This window comes from Pyrgilauda ruficollis, unplaced genomic scaffold (genome assembly GCF_017590135.1).
Source record: "Pyrgilauda ruficollis isolate IOZ18807 unplaced genomic scaffold, ASM1759013v1 scaffold3, whole genome shotgun sequence".
In the NCBI taxonomy this organism is placed as follows: Eukaryota; Metazoa; Chordata; class Aves; order Passeriformes; family Passeridae; genus Pyrgilauda; species Pyrgilauda ruficollis.
Genome location: NW_024524377.1, coordinates 14,896,270 through 14,915,443, shown reverse-complemented (window position 1 = coordinate 14,915,443; position 19,174 = coordinate 14,896,270). Strand labels below are relative to the sequence as shown.

Genomic DNA, 19,174 nt, shown 5'->3' with positions numbered 1-19,174 from the left:
CCGAGGAGAGCCCCGCGGGCAGCGCGGGGCTGCGGAGCCGCAGCGCGCTCGGCCGGGCCCGCGGAGCCGCGCCCCGCTCCGCGATGCCGGTGCGTGAGGGGACGGGGGGCGGCAGCGCGGGCAGGGCCTGCGCCGCCGGCGGCTGACGGCACTTCTCTTGCAGAGCTTCCTGAAGTGGCTGCTGGGGATCCTGGGGGTCGCCGTGGTTGTGGTGGTCATCACCGTGCCCCTGGTGCTGCTCACCCGCCGTAAGTGCGCGGCGCGGGGGAGGGGGCTCGGGGCCGGCTGCGGGGAAAGTTGTGCGGAAAGTTTCTGCCTCAGGGAGCGGGGTCTGCTGAGCTGCAGCTGCCGGGTCCTGGAAACGGGGAGGTACGGCCCTCTCACCAGAGAGGGTGGGGGGCGCGGGGGCAATGAAAAATCTCTTGTTTTTCTTGTTTGCCTTGATAATAATTAGAAGCATTGTCGTTTTCACCATTTTCTGTTCTTGTCGCCAAAGGCTCTCGAACCAACAGTATACTGACAATTACTCAGTTTTTCTAGAGTGTATTGAAAATATTATATTCCCTCTCATTTGCTTTGCTTGCGCAACTTTTGTTAACACCGTTGAGTGAAATTATATAAACAGCACAGTTACAGAGGTCAGAAAAGTACAGAAAGGTTTGGAATGAGTGTTTGGACTCTGACCAGTTAGCACTTTCCAGGTCACCCTTGTAGCTCTGGATGTTAATGTGAAACAGCATTAAATCCTGGTCAAGCCATGCATTGCTTTCAGCTGGTGGGACAGAGCTGCTCTCATTTTGTGTTCTTGTGGTTAACAGCTGAGCAGTCGTGATATGTATAGCCAGCACAGCACACTCTGAGCGAGGGTTTTCTAGACTAGACCTAGGTCCGAGAAGTGCACCCCCAGAATAGTGAGGATGTGTAAGTGGATCTTGAGGATGTGTTCGGAAATTGCTTATGTGTGCACAAAGCTGGGGGTTTTGTCGTGTGGGTTAAAGAGGCGGAGCTTGTGTCACTGGTGCTCCTGTGGCATAATTTACATTAAACTGTTTTGCAGTTCAGCTCTATTAATATTAATGCCAATATCACAGTCATTCAGAACTGGATTTTCAAAGTCCAGATATCTGAGTTACATGCCTTCCAGGCTGAAACTTCCATCAGTGGATGCTCAGTCTATTTTCTCTTATTTTTGGGCAGCTTTTTTGCCACTTATCTCAAAAAAAAGCAGATTTTTGAGGTGACAAAAAATACTCTGATTTTCACAAGTGGGGAAGAGCAAGAGAAAGGGTCTTGATAACTTATCAGATGGATGTGTGCAGGCATAACACCTAGTGAAAGAATTCAGTATGCAGGCCTGAACTCTGCTGAAGAGTTCGTACTTGTCTATCTTGATGCCAGTGCTGTGTCTTACTGTAAATAAAGTGGGTTTTCTTCTTTCATGAATTGTATCATAGGAGTTCTATTCCTCTAGAAGTGGCTGCAATTCAAGATCAGTCATTCAGTTACATAGTAAATTAATTTTACTTCAAAGAGGCATTTCTGTTCTACGATGCACAGAATACCATCATGCTGTCAGCCTTGGCTTGTGTCCTTTGGTTGTAAAAGAGTAGAACAGTGTGTCAGACTTCTCACTGTTGGTTCAAATTAAGGCATAGTGAACACACCCAGGTAGTTCATTAAGTCCCTCTATGTAAAATAAAGATTGAGGTGGAGTGGTCCCAGTTCAAAATCTTGACTTCCTGTCTCTTCACAAATCAGGCCGGCAGTAACATCTGAACAATTGTGACCATTGTAGTTTGGGAACTGCGGAGTTCTTTTGAATTTTTGACTGCAGGGTGCTAAACAGATGTTTTCTGCTAGGTGAGAGTGTACAGGTGGTGTACTCATAAAGTAGTAATTTATAGGTTGGAACAATTAATCACTAGTTTGATTATATGGCTTTTATGAACAGCCACAGGACACGAGTCAGCTAGGGATGCCTCTTGGGGCATGCAGGTGATTGAGTACAAAATGAAAAGTGGTAAAACTGCTTTGGGAAGGAGCAGCTCATGTGACTGTGACTATGTGAAATCAAAGTCTGCTCTGATAAAAATCCCTGTAATTGCAGTCAAATAGTTTTCATTTCATGCCAATGATTCAAGCATTCAAGGGAGTGAATATGACAGTTATTGATATAAACAGATAATTTTGAGTTTGAATTTCTTACCTTTGGTCTGCAGCTGTGTTCCCTGCCATGCTTCTCAATGTATTTTCATTTCATAAGTTTAGTATTCATGCAGCACATAATTAGTTTGATAAGTGCTCTCCAGTGCAGTGAAAGGTAGTGGAATTTTGCCTCTCCAGCAGAGTTCTGGCTTGTTGGCTGACCTGCAGGCCTCGCAAGGAGAACTTCTGCTTCTCTTCTTGCAGACACTTAGCATGGACAAATAGTGAAGACTTAAATTTGTGGAGTGGTTCCCTTATTTGAGGTGCAGCCATTTACCTGGAGGGTCTGCTGCCAAAACTCTATACAAAATTCCATATTTCATTTAGACTCACTGCCTATTTTGATGCTTCATTTTATATTTAATAACCACATGGGGCTACTTTCATCAAACAGTTCAATTTCAAAACAGCGTTGGGGCTTGTATTTGAAGTCTGTTGATCAAAGCGTTGTTGTGCTTTGAGCTATCCAACAGGTGACTACAGCAACAAGTTGTTATCCTTAAAGCATGAGTATTTTATAAAAAAAAATATTTGGCCTATTTGTTCATGATTCACCAATCTGCTTACATTTCTCACAATTTTGGGTTGTTTTTTGGTTTTTTTCCTTTTATAACCTTCCATGCAAAAGGCAGATTGAAACATTCCGTGTCCATCTATACCTTACCACTTCTGTGACTGCAGGTCTTGTTACAGCTGGGCAGGAACCCCAGGAGTGGGAGGATGAGCAGCCAATGCTGGGAGCAAGAAGGAGACAGTGCAGTATTTGTTGCTATTCTGCTGCCATGAGCAAGTCGTAGACAGCCTTAGAGTGAGGGTTCCACACAGCTGTCTGTCCACAAACCAGGTTTTACACTCACAGGTGTAATTCTCTAAGGGTGAGATACTCACTGAATGAGAAGCTTTTGTGGTCATTTGATAGAAATGTGCCTCGGAGAGGCTGGAAGAGCACAGCAGGTCTTGGGGAAGTTAATGACCTTAAGGTGCCTGAGAGTTCTGTGTGAGTCTGAAAAGATAGGGAATGGACACATTTTCCTGCTACATGTCCTTGACTTCTGTAACTGTCATTTAACTCAGTTATCTACCCTAATTAAAATGTTGAGTAATATAATATAAAACCCTATTATCAACAGTAGATTGGTATCTATAGAACACTTCTGCTGTTATTTCCTTGCTTTGTATGAGATGGGGTAAATTTGAGAGAGATTCCAGAGCTATGATTTACCAAGTTAATGAATAAATCCCTCCAGGGAAGTCTCTGCAGCCCCATGGAGTGCCTTTTGGATGAACTGCTCAGGAGATATCACAGCACTCACATTTGGTTGTGGTCTCTCCTGAATATCCTGTATTATCTCCTGGGTATTGGATAGAATTCTGGATGAAGTGAGCCTTTGGCCTGAGCCAGCACATTAGTTTTTACCTCTTTTTTTTCTTTTTTTTTTTTTTTTTTTTTTTCCTGGAAATCAGGTCTCTAACTGTCACATAGTAACTGGGGGCTGGAGTACATAGGAGGGGGGAAGCGTTAGAGTACTTTTTTACACGTTGAAAGAGAAATGGGGAAACAGCAGATTTGGAAAAGCTAGCCTGAAACGTCTCACTTTTCTGACCACTGAATCGGCCAGGATTCCCTTGCATCTCTCCCACTGCTCCTAAAGTACATGCTTTGATTGCAGATCATTCTTGCTCTTCTGCCTTCACTTTAAAATGGCAATAACCATTCACCTTTTCTGATTTTTATAATTTTTGTATCCCTTTCTTGTTATTACTGAACATCATGCTTGCACCTGTCTTTCCCTTTATGTGGTTTTTCCTGTCTCTTTCAGTAGTGGTGAACATGCAGTAAAGCTTCCAATATTACTGCTTTTGTAGTTTACCATGGTTTAAAGTCCATTCATTTCTTGCCCCTTTTCTTACTAATTTACACGTGGAAATTAGGAAAATGCACCTGGACACTGGGGAATAACCAAGACATATACCAAAAGTAATTTCTCAACATGGTTCCATTTTGGTATGGTGATGTGTCATACCATAAACCTTACACAATTGTTAACTTCTTGTTTGCTTTACACTTGTCCTGGTTTTTGCTGGGAATCAGGTATTTTCTCCTGGTAGCTAGTCCAGTGCTCTGTTTTGGATTCAGTATGAGAATAAAGTTGATAACACACTTACGTTTTTTGGTTGTTGCTAAGTAGTGCTTACTCTTGAGTCATGGACACCAGTTTCCCAGGCTCTGCCAGAAAACAGGTGCACAAGGAGCTGGGAGGGAGCATGGCCAGGACAGCTGACCTGATCTGGCCAAAGGAGTATTCATAACACATAATGTCATGCTCATATAAACTGGGGGATTGGCTGCCAGGTGCCCACTGCTGCCTGGACAGGCTGGATATTGGTCAGTGGGTGTTGAGCAAATTGTATTTTGCATCAGTTGTCTTTCTTGGGTTTTATTACTCTTGCTTTCCTTTTCATTACATATATTATTACTTTTATTAGGAGTATTATATTTAGTTTTATTTCAATCATTAACTGTTCTTATCTCAACCTATGGGTTTATCTTTTCCTGATTCTCTTCCCCATCTCCACCGAGGGCGAGGGAGGAGGGAAGCGAGTGGTACTTAGTTACCAGCTGGGGTTAAGCAATGTCAACACCTCACACCTACAGAAACCAACTCAATTTTTCCCTTAAGAGAGGGTGGCATATTAATAGGAAATTCCAAAATTCAAGCAGAATTGTTTATCAGCTTTGTATGAGTACTACTTATGTAGATGGTTAAGAGACTTCTTTGCAGAAGGACTTAGGTTTTACTGTTGTAACAGGGGTATTATAGTGTAACTATTTCTAGTATATGATTATGACAGTGGAAATGCATATATTCAGGAGTCAGGAGTCAGACCAGGGTAGAGATGAATCATAGAATCATTAAGATTGGGAAAAACCTCCAAGATCATCAAGTCCAACCTTTGACTGAACACTTTATCAACTAAACGTAGCACATCCTGTCATCTCTTAAACATTTGCAGGGATGGTGATTCCAACACTTTCCTGGGCACTCCTTTCCAATGATTAACCACCTTTTCAGAGAAAAAATTCTTCCTGATGTCCTACCTGAACCTTCTCTGGCAGAGCTTCAGGCTATTTCCTCTTGTCCAGTCACTGTCTGCCTGGGAGAAGAGCCTGTCCCCACCTGGCTACAGCCTCCTCTCAGGTAGTTGTAGAAAGCAATTCCATTCTCCCTGAGCCTCCTCACCTCAGGCTGAACACTCCCAGCTCCCTCAGCCACCCCTCACAGGACTTGTACTCCAGACCCATTACCAGCTCCGTTGCCCTTCTCTGGACACATTCCAGCACCTCCAGGTCTGTCTTGAATGGAGGGGCCCAGAACTGGACAGATCATTCGAGGTGTGGCCTCACCTGTGCCAAGTACAAGGGGACAGGCACAGCCCTGTTCCTGCTGGCCATGTTATTCCACATACAGGCCAGGATTCCATTGGCCTTCTTGGCCACCAGGGCACACTGCTGCCTTGTGTTCAGCCTGGTGTTGACCAGCACCCCCAGGTCCTTTTCTGCTGGGCAGCTTTCCAGCCACTCTGCCCAGCCTATGGCACTTCCTGGGGATGTTGAAACCCAGGTGTAGGATCTGGCACTTGCTGAACCTCAGGCAGTTGGCCTCAGCCCAACGATCCAGCCTGTCCAGATCCCTCTGCAGAGCCCTCCTGCCCTCCAGCAGAGCAACACTCCTCCAACTCCTGGTGTTGTCTGTGAACTTAATGAGGATGAACTCAACCCGCTCATCCAAAGCATTGATAAAGATTATTAAACAGAGCTGGCCCCAATACTGAGCATTGGAAGTTAATAATTTGGAGTTAGAAAAATAAGTCTGTATGTGGAATTGTTGAAAAAGGAAAATAACAAGAAAATGCAGCCTCTGTGAGGAACCTAAGAGTGAAAGAAGCAGTTTTGCTAAAATATAAACGTCCATTGACCTGTATACCATCTTCAAAGCAAATAAAATGCTCTTGAATGTCAGCAATTTATTCTGTCAAAATAAACCTGTTTTACCTTTCTTTTCGAATGGAATCTGAACAATAAGAACCAAAATTTGGAATTCAGTGTATGTTGAATATCTTTGGTCAGTGGCACAAAGTGGATAAGTAAGAATATACTGGTAGTGGCCTACCTTGTAGATTAAGAAAATGCTTCAACTAGAACTTCTATGACTGTACCCTTACAGCTTGGCGTGTGTTTTCATATTCAGATACTATGTGGAAGGTGTTGACAGAAAATGAAATTTTAATTTTATACATAGCCAACAAATCTTAATAGTGGCCTGATTTTTAGTAATGAGACCTTAGCAAAATATGTATGTCACCAGGGAGAAAAACATTCATCAGTTTGGAAAAATCCCTAAACCTGTTCATCAGCCACCTGTCTTAAATTGCTTCTCCTTTTCCAAGAGAGAGTTTGTTGCTTTCTGAAGCCCCTCTGATTGAAAATGACACTTTCTCGATTAGGAAGAAGTCATATTCCCAACTAGACAACTGTGTATGAATATTAAATACCCACTTGTTCATAATCCATCAAATTAAATATTCAGTTAAATAAATAACCTGAGAAATTAATATTCTCACAGAAACTTCAAGAGCAATAAATCCAGCCTAGTAATTTTTTTAAGAGTCACATTTCAAATGGAATCGGGCAAGCATTTTTTAACCTTTTCTGAGCATTTTAGGCTAAAATCATTGTTTGCTACATCTCTTGCAGTGGTAGTTGTACAGTCTGTGCTGTATATATACAGTTATCTTACTGTTTGTAAATAAGAGAAAAGCTGTACAGCTGATATAAATGTCTTCATGTGCTGTTCCAGATGTCACAGGCATCCAACCTGCAGAAAGAGAACCTGCAAAAACTGTTGTGAGGTGTTTTTCTGTGTGTGTGTGTGTCCCCAAGGACTTTGCTGTCTTTTTCTTCTTCAGCATAAGGAAAGTGAAGGCAGTCTGTTTAAAAGTATCCAAAGGACTGGGGTCTCAGGATTGATAGGGGCAGGTTGGCACCTTGGTTGATCAGTCACCATGTCTGTACTTGAGTGTTTTTATCGATTGCTTTTATTCTAGTCTTTTGATTTAGCCAGTTGAAATCAAAATTCCTTCCCTTCTGGACCCTGTAGGTAAAAGGCTATATGCAGGTAGATGAAGGTAGATTTTAGGTTTCCATTAAAAAAAAAAAAAAAAAAAAAAAGTCAGGGAGGATGCAGGGAGAGAATTTAAAATCTCTTTGTTTTCAGGGGAAAAAAATCACAAAGACTCACGGACTGAGTTGTTGTTGTTATTACTTGTCACACTTTGGAAAAAGTGGCTTGTTCACTGCAAGCAGTAAGAAAAAATACTTTACATAGAAGCTGGCTGCAGCTGAAGCTGATGACCAAACTCATTAGCTTAACTAGATTTAAAGTTTCACTTGGTCTTTTCAGACTAACCCAGTTACTTGGCTTTAATTTTCCCATCAAAATTGTAATGCTAAAAATAAACTTAAAGATACCTTGGTGAAAATCACATCAAAAGAGGGATAAATATTTAATCAATTATTTCATCATAATCTTATCAGGAAGTGTTTGTTATTTAATTTTTTTTTTTATTAGACCATCCCTAAATATTTTACTGCTTCTCAGATTTTTATGGTTTTTTTATTTGAGGCATTTCTGAAATTTGAGCTTAAGGAAAAGCAAATGATTCACAATTGCAGCTATTAGCAACTAGGGCTTTGCAGTGAACTTCCTAGAGTGAGCATGGGGAGAAAGGCACAAAGATCACTTCTCAGCTTTTGAGGAGTACATGTTTGCTGAGGTAAGGGAGCCAGAGGTCTTCTGGTAATGTTTTTCACTGTCAAAAAGGTATTTTCATTTCCATGAGTTTGTTGAGTGACCTTGCTGGCGCTCCTTTATTTTATGCTTGCTGAATTTGCTTTGCAATAAAGTTTTATTGCCTTCCCACTGCTACTACTTTAGAGATGGTTAGCTAAAACACTTTAATTACCAGCAACAAAATTCCACTTAGTAGCCAGGTTAAGAAGCTGGGGTGGAACAATTTGCAGGAAAGATCAGAATCTCTCTTCTGTCTGTTTCTTTCAGAAGAGACCTCTTCAGGAAAAACGTACACTCTACAGAATTACTTGAACAATGACTATAAGTATAAAACACATAATTTGGAGTGGATTTCAGGTAATTCATTTATACATACAACTTGAATGTCAAGAAAATGTGCTACCTTCAGCAATGTACCACCTGCAGTCACCTCATGCTGAGGTGACTACGGTTTTCTGAAAAAAAGTCAAATTATTTAATTGTGCCATTATAGAATGGCACATAACTCAAAGGGTTGGTTCCTTGTTTCCCTTAGAAACGTGCTCATGTTCATGGCAAGTTATATTCTCCTACTGCTAAAAGAGCATACTTACTTCTGTGCTTTAGGGTAGAAGCATGATACCCTCTGAGGTGTGTCAGCTTCCTGTGCTTTGGGCTGCCAGAGACCAGGGAGATGCAGGCTGCTTTTCCTTCCAAGCATGCCTAGTACCCCAAGGAAAGAGATGCTGGGAGGTGGATGCTGTGGGCTCCACGACTACATTTTGTGAACATTCTTGTGCTATAAGCCTCCTTTCATTATAGAATTGGGAAACACAGCATTAACCAGATTTTTGGGATTTATTTCCTGCTTAAAAGCATAAAGGGCAAATAGAAGTAACTGATGAGCATTCTACTTACTTTTTGTTGTTCTCTCTCTTGTGCTTTTAGGAAATCAGTATCTTCACAAAACAGAGAATGGGGACATCCTGTGTATCAGTGCTGACAACGGAACATCCTCAGTAATCCTGGCAAATACAACATTAGTATGTTGACTTATATGTGATATAGGCAGACATTGGGAAAGGTATTGGATTTCATATTTTTGTACTGCATAGTCTTTGGAATCAGTGCTTAATGTGTTTCTTTTGCCCTTCCTTTGTTGACAGGATGAGTACCAGGCAAGCACTGTTACATTGTCTCCTGACCAAAAGTTTGCTCTTCTGCAATACAGCTATACAAAGGTACAAGTGCACTTTACAACTGAGGATGAAACTGGAAAATAAAGGTTTGGGAACAACTGAGAGGCTGAGGGAACGTGAGGGAAATGCAGGAGGATGGATGAATGTGATTAATGTAAGGGAACAGTCAAGTTGAGCAGGCAGGAGAAGAGACTGATATTATCTGTGAGCTTGGCAGAAGAGAGCTGACTGCCCGAGATAAAAAAAGGCATCTGGATAAAAAGTGAATGTGGGGTTCTTGCAAGGAGAACAAGGCTGGATGGTTTATCTGGGAAGACAGTCTAGGAGAGTAGATAGGCATGGCTGTCCCAGGAGTTGTGTGGGTAAGGAGAAGTGATGAGTAGATATGCTGGTATACATCTGCTTGTATATGTGTGCTATATATATATATGTGGTTATACATTGTGGTTGTAGGAGGTAAGAGTTTAAAACTGAGGTGAATGAAAATCTGCATGTGCTTCAAAGAAGGCTTGTGCTTGGAGTGGGCTTGTGTGTCCCTGCTGCCTCCTGTCAGCAAGCACATGAAAAGCCTGCAGCAGAATGCCTCATCCTGGCACGGTGCTGAACCGTGCAACAAAGGTCAACCCACATTTATGCCAGGTGGCATGGAAACCTGGCTCTGTGTGCCAATTGAGAAGCCTAATGGTGGTGATCATTTGCTGTGCCGTTTGTGCACTGAGAAACCACTGACTTGGTCGTTTTTTCCTTTGGTCTGACTTGGTCTGACTTTCCTTTTTTTCTAGAGAGGTGCCAGTTCTGTTTGTAAAAAGTTCAGTGCTAACTTGTGCAGTGTACAAATACCTGAGCACTGTGTCACTGAGCACTGTCTACGTGTCCTGGCCTTCCAGTCCCAGAGTGGTTCTTGAACTGTGCCAGATGCAGTCTGTGCACTCAGTCATCATTTTTTTTTCAATTTTAGCTTCTGTGCTGGATCCTCCTAAGCAAGTTATCTTTTGTTTTTCTGAATTGTTCAGAATTATTTGGCTCTTCACTACATCATTAGAGGCCACAAAATGCCTAATATTTACCAGCCACTCTACACATCCCCTCTACTTCTAATTTATTGCTCTCTAATATTTTATTTGTTGTATTCATAAGAGTTAATTTTGTTTTAATGCTGAAGCAAGATATTTTAACCTTTATATAACAGTGTGATTGAAAGTTCTGTTATTATTAATCTTTATTGCAAAGAAAGAGTAACAAAATGAATCATGAGGATGTAGACACTTGTTATGTAATAGCCATCTGGTTGTGTAGTACTAAGTTGTTGGTTTTTATCTTCATACAGATATCCAAGAACCCTCTTAGAAGGGAGCATTATTGCAACATGTCAATGCTGTGAGCTAAATCAAACCTCACCAGCCTCACAAAGTGAACATGTTTAAATGTTGTGTGTGCATTATCATCGTCATCATCTTTCTCTCTGTTAAGTGCCCACAGAGTGATACAGATCACAAGAGGCAGATTTCTCAGAGAGGAGTTTTATTTCTGTGACAATATGAATGGGAATAGGTCACCCTGGTGCTGGAGGAACTGCTACACACATACTGCTGGAACTTGTGAGAACTACTATAAAATAAGATGCCAAGTTAAATAATACAACATGAAAAATGAGACAGAAACAGCAAATGAGCCAGTAAAGCACAAGGAGAAGGATTAACTGCACACTGACGATAGTCTGCCATGCAGCTACAAGGATTTCTGAAAATCTGCAGCATCTCTGGCATCTGTAGCTCTGTCCTTAATTAGTCAATGGCCTCAGTCATAGTATTTAAGTGATGACCCCAGAAGAGTGGAAATTCTTTAGTCTTTTCTTAAACCCCGTAGGGATCTGTTAGCCTTGTATGTTCATTGTGTTCTCTCTATCTTGATAAAAATCACAAGGAGAGCTTTAGGGTAATTCAAGCTGCAAGAGATGTGAAACCCGGTGAAATTTATCTTCTTACTATTTAAATAATTATTTTGCAGTTGTGGAGGCATTCCTTTACAGCTTCATATCACATCTATGATTTCAGTAGCAGGTCAGTAATTTTTGCACATAAAATGTTGTTTTAACATTCATTTTGCCTTGAAATGTCATTTCACCAGTTTCTCTTGGCTGCATTTTGTTTTTGTTTTTCCAGTTCTATCTTAGATGATGGACTTCTACCTAATGATACACAGTATATATCCTGGTCACCTGTTGGTCATAAACTGGTTAGTAAAGAAAAATAAAACTTTGTATAGAGTCATTTTCATACACATGACATGGAAACTCATGTTGTCTGTACCCTTGAGGTTTTGGGACTTTCCTACTGCTAGGTAAGGTAGCTGAACTAGTTTCAAAATTGACTACTGTAGCTGGAAAGATTCCAGAGTTCCTCTGTGTGTTTTGTTTTGTTCTTCAATGAAAATGCATTCCTGAAAGTAACTAGTGGCCCCAGCAGTCATGAAATGCACAAATGCACAGGAACTTTGTGTTTTTACAGTTGCAGACAGTAGCTCATCCCTTTCAAAGACATCAGCTGTCTGTCTACAGCTTATAACTGTCTATTTAATCATTATTGTGTGATTTTTATCTCCTAATTACACAAAAAATGATGAAGGATGGAGGCATGTAATGGGATTAGAGGATTAAAATCTGTCTTGTTCTCTTTCCCAGTTTTCTTCCTCCCCTCCTCTTCAGTCCATGTCAATGGTGCCAACCACCACGTTTGCAAGGCTTGTGCCTTCCTTGTGTTGAGCATTAAGACTGCTGCAGGAGAATGTGGTGTTCATTTATTCTTATTGCTTAGTAAATTTGTAAATTATGTCAATTATAAAGACCAGCAACAGAAGCAAAAGAAGTTGAAAAGAGTTTCTGCATCTTGGAGCAAGGCTCTGGAATAAAACTGTGTTGTTCAGTTATTGGAGATGAAATCCAGGGGTGATTAGGGAGGCAGGCAGGTGCCAAAAACTAGAGTTCTGAGTGCTGCTGAAGAAATGTACCATCTTTGCAGACCTATTGGCAGCACTGAGGCCCCAGTGAATGTTTTACCAAAGCCCTGATAGTTTTCTTTGAAAGAAAATATTCCTTCCTGATGAAGGAAAATAACTTTGTATTTGGGAGAAAATTAATTGCAAGATCTTCAAAACTTGATACAGTAGTCATGTCACTTTTCATATTTGATTTGGTTTTTTCCATCTTGGCCTGAAGTTATGTTGCTCACCTTGATCTGTATTAGTATTTGCATTAGTAATTCCAAGTTTGTTAAGTATCAAGGCTGTTTAGTGAAGTGCAGCTTTTAAAGATGTTTTTTGTCATCTCTTGTAAATTGCCCAGTAGATGAAATAAAGGAAGTAGGATTTAGTGTAATAGTAATTGTTATCACAATGATGTTTTGCAGGCATATGTTTGGAATAATAATGTTTATGTAAAAGCTTCACCAACAGCAGAAGCTGTGCAAATCACTCAAAATGGAGAAGAAAATAAAATTTTCAATGGAATACCAGACTGGGTTTATGAAGGTAACTACATCAAGCAAGTTTTACTTTCCATTATTATGTGAAAATTTTGGTTTATTGCAATTGTTATCTCATTCCTTACTACTGAAAAATTCAAAATAATCAAACTCTGTATTTTAAAAGAAACATGCATCCTTATCTGGGCTAAATACCTGACTAGTGTGAGGATCTAAGAATATGTATGAGTTTGCCTAGTTTGCATTGTGTCAGTGGAAATTTTGGTGTGAATTAGCTTCACATGATAGATTATAAACATTGATCTAATGTCTCATTTCAAAACCCCAACAAACAGTCTGCAATTTAGTATCTGAACTTCAATTTTAAAAAATCCTATTAAAAACTAATGAGAACAGCACCTAGGATAAAAGAGCTGGCTTATCAATTATAACTTAAATATTTTTGCATCTCTTTCAGAGGAAATGTTTGGCACCCATTCTGCTCTGTGGTGGTCTCCAAATGGCAATTTTTTGGCATATGCATCCTTTAATGATACAGAAGTCCCTGTTATAGAGTATTCCTTTTATTCTGAAGACACCTTGCAGTATCCAAAGACCATTAAAATCCCATATCCCAAGGTCTGTGTTATTTAATAAACATGTTTGTTCTGTAGTTTCATTAAGAGAGTAGTCTCATTTAATCAGTTCCTGCTAATGAAAATATTGTCTGTCTCTCCTCAACAGCTTGCTGTGATTACTCTTTCTGAAGTCAACAGCATCTGGCAATGTTAAAGTATTTTATTATCTCCAGGAAAAGAAAAAAGAGGGGAAAAAAAAGTATGATTTAAGGTTTTGTTGTTTCACTATAAAATTTAGAGGTAGTGAGTAGATGTTGAGATAAATAATCTCACAGGAAGCTAAGTTGGTATAAAGCATTAGGCAGATGTACATTAGGTTAGGGCTGTGCATGGTATTAATAATGGAATCTCCAGCTAATCTAGCATTTTCCTGTATTGAGAGGAAGAGGAGGAATCTGCTAAAGGAGTTTCTTTAAGCTCTTCCAGTTTTAGCTGTGAGAGTGAAAGTTTTAGTGCAAGGAGCTCCTCCTTCCCCCTCCTCTCCACGTGATTTATGCCCACTGCTCGAGGCACAATTGGCACTGGGCTGAATGGGGTGAGAATCAGAGTGCTCTTGTGGGTTCCTCCTCCTTGTGGGGAGGGTTTCATATTTAATACAGGACTTACCTGTTATTTGGTGTTATACGGGATTTTGATTTATCTAAGCAATGCACTTAAGACATAAAGCAAGTACAATTACACTTAGAGTACAACAATTGCACCACCCTGCTGAGTGTCAAACATGTTCTCATAGTTGGCCTCCATAATACACTCACCATCACAGTGCTGAGCATCCCCATTGCTGGGAAGGAATAGATGGGTTGAAATCATCTCAAGTCCGTCATTTTAGTTCTTTCTGTTCACCCCTGGGTTTTTATTCTCTGTGTTGGCTTAAGGCATCAACATGCCCTGCCCCAATCCACGATGGTCTGGCCATCCCAGGAAGATATTTTCACTCTTGATTAATGGGGCAGGACAGATGATACAGCCAGTTTATTGTTCATCTGGTACAGCTGCCTGGTGGAGAAATTGCCCCCTTAGTGCCAAGCTCAGCTTTCTCTGCAGCAGCTGTGGTCAGTCCCTGCCTTTCCCGAAGGTCCTGGAGCACGCGGCCTCTGCCTGTGCCCTTGGAGCCTCCCCCAGAGGGGTCACTGGCAGCTGCAGATGCTCTGTCCTGAGCAGGCCCCTGAGAAGAGGTATAGGTGTAGAATGAATTGCCAATCTAAATTACACATTTTATTGCAAACCCCTTTTGTTTGGAATATTGCTGACTTCTGGAGGTGGATCAAGTTTAGGTACCTATCTGTTACCATGAGGACTTGGCTGGTTAACCACAAGAGAGGCAGCCCTTACTGACACAGCTCTTTTGCTGTCAGCAGCATTGCATTAGAGATAGTGCAGTGCATGCTGCAGTCACAGCTTTGATTGGGATATAGGCAGCTGTGATATGATTAGTTCATGTAAGGTGCTGCTTCCATGGAAAAGCATTTTCCTGTGTGTTAGCAATGGATTTGATTCTCTCTAGGTACTGTGTGTGGCATGTAGGATGAGATCTGGTCAAATACAGCAAGCTCTGTGATTGTTTCTTAATGTAATAGTCTTTTTTATCTAGAAACGCATACCTAACACTTCTGTGTGAAAAATACAAAGGATAATTTATGTATCAATCCTGCATTAAGGAACTTGTCTTTTCACATGTTTGCAGTTGGTTGATTTTACCTTTCTGTCTGTAGTAACTTATCTATAATTTCAAACACCTCACAAAGAATATTCTCTCTTCAAAAGTACAATGAAAAATTTTATTTTTAGGCAGGAGCTACAAATCCAACTGTACAATTCTTTATTGTGGATACCACATCACTTCCAGCTTCCCGCCCTGTTGAAATTTTTCCACCTGCAGAAATAGAATCAAGGTGAGAAATTTTGGTTAAATATTTGATATTTGTTTGTTTCTTTTGATGGGAGAGGAGGAGCTTTTATATGTGACCTCCCTGTACTCAGTGTATATGGCAGTTTTTCCCTGTAATGTGGCTCTGGTAGCAACAAGATTTACCAGAGAAAATCTGCACAGAGATTATCCTCCTAGTGATTATATATAGATGGCATATTCCATGTATGTTATATTCAGAAAGTGACAAGTTCTTGGCTCATCACATTCAGTGGAGTCTAACTATGGTGAAGTCATTTCACAGTACAACTTTAATATGAGCAAGTTTTCGTATAATCAAATTATAATATATGTATTTCTTTTCACTGGAGAAAAAAAAAAAACCAACAAAACAAAACCTTAATGGTAAGTGAAGATTTGATTTTATTGGAAGCAGACTCCTTGCTAAGGCAAGGTATCATGGTTGTCTTCAGATTTATACTTAAAATGTTTGTTTTCTTTGGGAAGATGGTGAAAATCAGCACCTCTCAGAGTAAATGGAAAATTGTATTCCTCAAAATGCCACTGGAAATGCACAACATGATATAAGTGTATTTTGTAAAGAGCAGCTACATCAATTTAAAGTGCATGCACACAATTTGGTATCCCAAATCTTGGGTTTTGTTTTTTTTTTCTTTTTAACAGTATTGTAGAAATGTTTTAGAGGTTTGTACTTAAAAACATGATGGGTATGAAAGCACAGGTTATACTGATAAACCAGAAAAAAACAAAGGTCTGTTAGCTTATGCATAAAACCAGCATTTTATATGTGGGGGCCAAAAAGCTATAGCTGGAAATTCAGTACTGTTCTGTTTCAGCCTCACCACTTCAGTGTAGCATCCATGTGTTAACAGAGATGCAAGTTCTTATGAATATGTTGTTCTTTATCCTTCCCTTACAGTCACACTGCAATAGCTGCATGTTAGATAGCTGTCGTGCCTTGTTTTCCTCCAGAATTCCAGTGCCTCAGAATTAAAAGCCCTTTACATTTTGCTCAGTACTGATTAAGATCTTTGCTGTCTTAGAGGGTTTTTTTACCTTTTGTTAATACCTCATGGAAGTTGATGTGAGGAGAATAACCATCAGCTACCTTCAAGCCTCACACCCATCTGGCTAACAGAGGTGTGGGTTACATGGAGTCCATCCATCTTAAAAATGATTTGCCACTCAGTTAGTCAGGATTAATACAAATATAAATATTGAATGATGAGTTCAAGGATCAAAATTCACTCCTTCTCCCAGTGGCTGATTCAAATAATGGCCAAGTCTCACTATATGTGTCCTGCAAAAGTTGAGGTGGCCAGAACGAGTCTTGGAGAACTTTGCAAGAGCAAAGGTACACGAGTAGGAAAAGGTGAGCAATGTGCAGTGTTGCTGTTGGGTTGGATTTTTTTCTGGAATTGCAAAGTATTGAATATTTACATTGTATTTATATGTACACCACTGTATGACAGGAAAGGTTAGTTTTTGTGATGGAAATTTCTATTTTTACTTCCACTGAGCTAAGTTTTGAGCAAAACTGAGTTTGAGTTGGTGGCATACCTCACTCCACCTGCCTGGTTGGGGATGTTGAGGGACAGTGCCTCAGCAAATGGTTGTCTGCTACAGCTCTATCCAGAGCTTGGATGAGCAACAATTTTTCCCCTACATATGAAGGGGGCACAGCTCACTTATGCTGCAGAGTAAGAGTTTTATTTGTCAAGAAAAACTGCCAGAATCTGGAATGGCAGTGCTTTGCCATGTGATGGTACTTGCAACCTGACACTCTGCTTGAATGACCAGCATGAAACCCATCCAGCATTTACACACTGGTTTTGGCACCATGGGTACAGGGGGCTCCTGTTAGCCAGCAGGAGGATGACGGGAATGGATTCTTCTTCTCTGAAATTATCTATCCTAGAATAAGCTGACTTCTCAGTAGAGTAGTTGCAGAGTATCCCTTTTCAGCAACAAATGAGGAAGGGCAGTGCAAAACTACTGTACTTTATATTTGAATTAATTGCAGCTTAGTTAACCTTTTGTGTGTTGTTGAGTACTGAAGGTGCATTCCCACTCTCACAGGGGAGAGAAAGTTATTGTAATGGCTCGATAAATGATATTTGTTTTGTTTGTTTTCCTTGTAATGTTCATCTTCTCTGATTAATGATTTATAGTCACCAGAATTGTTAACAACTCTCACTTTGAAGGAATGAAAATTGTGGGACTAATTCCCCCTTATACAAAACAAGGGAAACCACTATTATAGGTACAGGAAGAATGATGCTTTATTTGTTTTTCACAAACAAACTCCTGCAAACTCAATGGCGGTAGCAATTAAATGACCTGCTGACGTCCCAGTCAAATATAAATGCAGAAATAGACTTTTCCAAACATGAATTTGAAACTATAATCTAGAAATAAATCTGACGGTTTTTGATAACCAGCTGACATATTTTTAATCCATCCACACTAATTGTAGTGTTTCCTTCCCCAAACTGCAGTGATCAGAAAGACACTCTTATCACAAAACTTCCCACACATTTTTGTTAACTAACTTTGGGGGAAAAGGGAACATGAACTTGGAACTAAGTCAAATGTGCAAATTATGGTTAAAAATGTATACTTGCCTTGGAGGGGAAGTTTGTTTTATTTTAGTTCATAAGGCTTCAAGGAGATAGGAAAGATCTAAAATAAGAAAAGACAGTACATCTAACAGATCGTTATGGTAAACAAAGCCACTAAATTTTATGTGGTGCATTTTTAAAATTAATATACAGGAATATTCATGAAAATGGGTTTTTTTCTGATACTTCATCCTTCATGTCAGCTGGGTGGTATTCTGAAGATGAAAGTAAAATATTCAAATAATCGTATCTGAGTCTGGTATGATCTCTCCCTCCACTGTAACTAAAGAAATAACTACTAAATTGAACAAAAGTATCTGTCATTCAGAAAATAATTACAAGCAACCAACTTCAGGCAGCTAAGGATAAAATTGCTTCATCTAAGGCATATACAACTTAATATTCAGAAGAATTTCCTCTAGATGCACACAGTGCAAGATTTATGAACAGCCTGGAGTAGCTATTATTTTATGCATTAGAGAATAGCTGTTAAAATTTAATTGCAGTCTTTCTGGAAGTGGGTTTGTATGAGCTATCTAATTCTTTATTGTATCTCTGAAAATAACCAAGGCATCTACTAGCAGCAAAAACAATTGATGAAAAAATGGCTCAATTACATTTGCATCATTGTTTATTGTTGAAGAGTAGATTGAAATGAAAATAGCCAGATGAGTCTCATTCAGTGAATTGCTGAATGCAATTGTATGGTATGCTATTATAGAGAGGATTTTAAATATCTTATGTTGTTGCTGTTTTCAGTGATCATTATTTGAGTGTTGTAACATGGGTGACAGATGAAAGGATTTGTCTGCAGTGGCTCAGAAGAATTCAGAATTTTTCAGTCCTCACAGTCTGTGACTTTGAAAATGCTACTTGGTCATGTCCAAAGGTAAGAGAAATTAGGTTGGAGAGTTGAAATGGTCGATGCAACTAGAAAGGAGTAGAGTATATCTGTATGTTTATCTTTGTAGAAATAAAGCCTGATGTAAAATAAACATAATTGTTGTGGGATTGTTTGTTTTTGTCGTTCTTAGGAAAAACAATTTACTGAAGAAAGTACAACTGGCTGGATTGGCAGAGTGAGTATTCGATTTCTAAAACTGCTACATGCTAAATAATTCTGATAATTATGAAAATTTCATATGAGCCTGTTGCATTTTGCAGTGTCTCTTGTGTGTAGGTCCAATCCTCTCACTTGCTGTGTTTTTCATGTACAGGAAAAAATTATCTCAAATGTCACCCCATGCCTGGGGTCAAGGTTAATTTTTTTGTGGGTAATGGGTTCTGAACTCCCAGGCTGGGCTGACAGTGAAGTATGGCTGGAGCTCTAATCA

The 19,174-nt window shown here is 39.9% G+C and overlaps 1 protein-coding gene across 1 annotated transcript in view; it reads left to right on the top strand.

Moving 5' to 3' along the window:
• Window positions 1–19,174, top strand: part of LOC121356590 (dipeptidyl peptidase 4-like) — a 40,291-nt gene continuing 21,117 nt past the window's right edge. Inside the window, exons 1-12 of the mRNA XM_041473224.1 lie at window positions 1–89; window positions 164–248; window positions 8,325–8,414; window positions 8,985–9,079; window positions 9,203–9,277; window positions 11,243–11,295; window positions 11,398–11,470; window positions 12,640–12,760; window positions 13,172–13,332; window positions 15,120–15,223; window positions 18,600–18,729; window positions 18,875–18,919. Of these exons, the coding sequence (XP_041329158.1) occupies window positions 84–89; window positions 164–248; window positions 8,325–8,414; window positions 8,985–9,079; window positions 9,203–9,277; window positions 11,243–11,295; window positions 11,398–11,470; window positions 12,640–12,760; window positions 13,172–13,332; window positions 15,120–15,223; window positions 18,600–18,729; window positions 18,875–18,919 (1,038 nt within the window). The 5' untranslated portion in view covers window positions 1–83. The remainder of the gene's footprint in view (window positions 90–163; window positions 249–8,324; window positions 8,415–8,984; window positions 9,080–9,202; window positions 9,278–11,242; window positions 11,296–11,397; window positions 11,471–12,639; window positions 12,761–13,171; window positions 13,333–15,119; window positions 15,224–18,599; window positions 18,730–18,874; window positions 18,920–19,174) is intronic.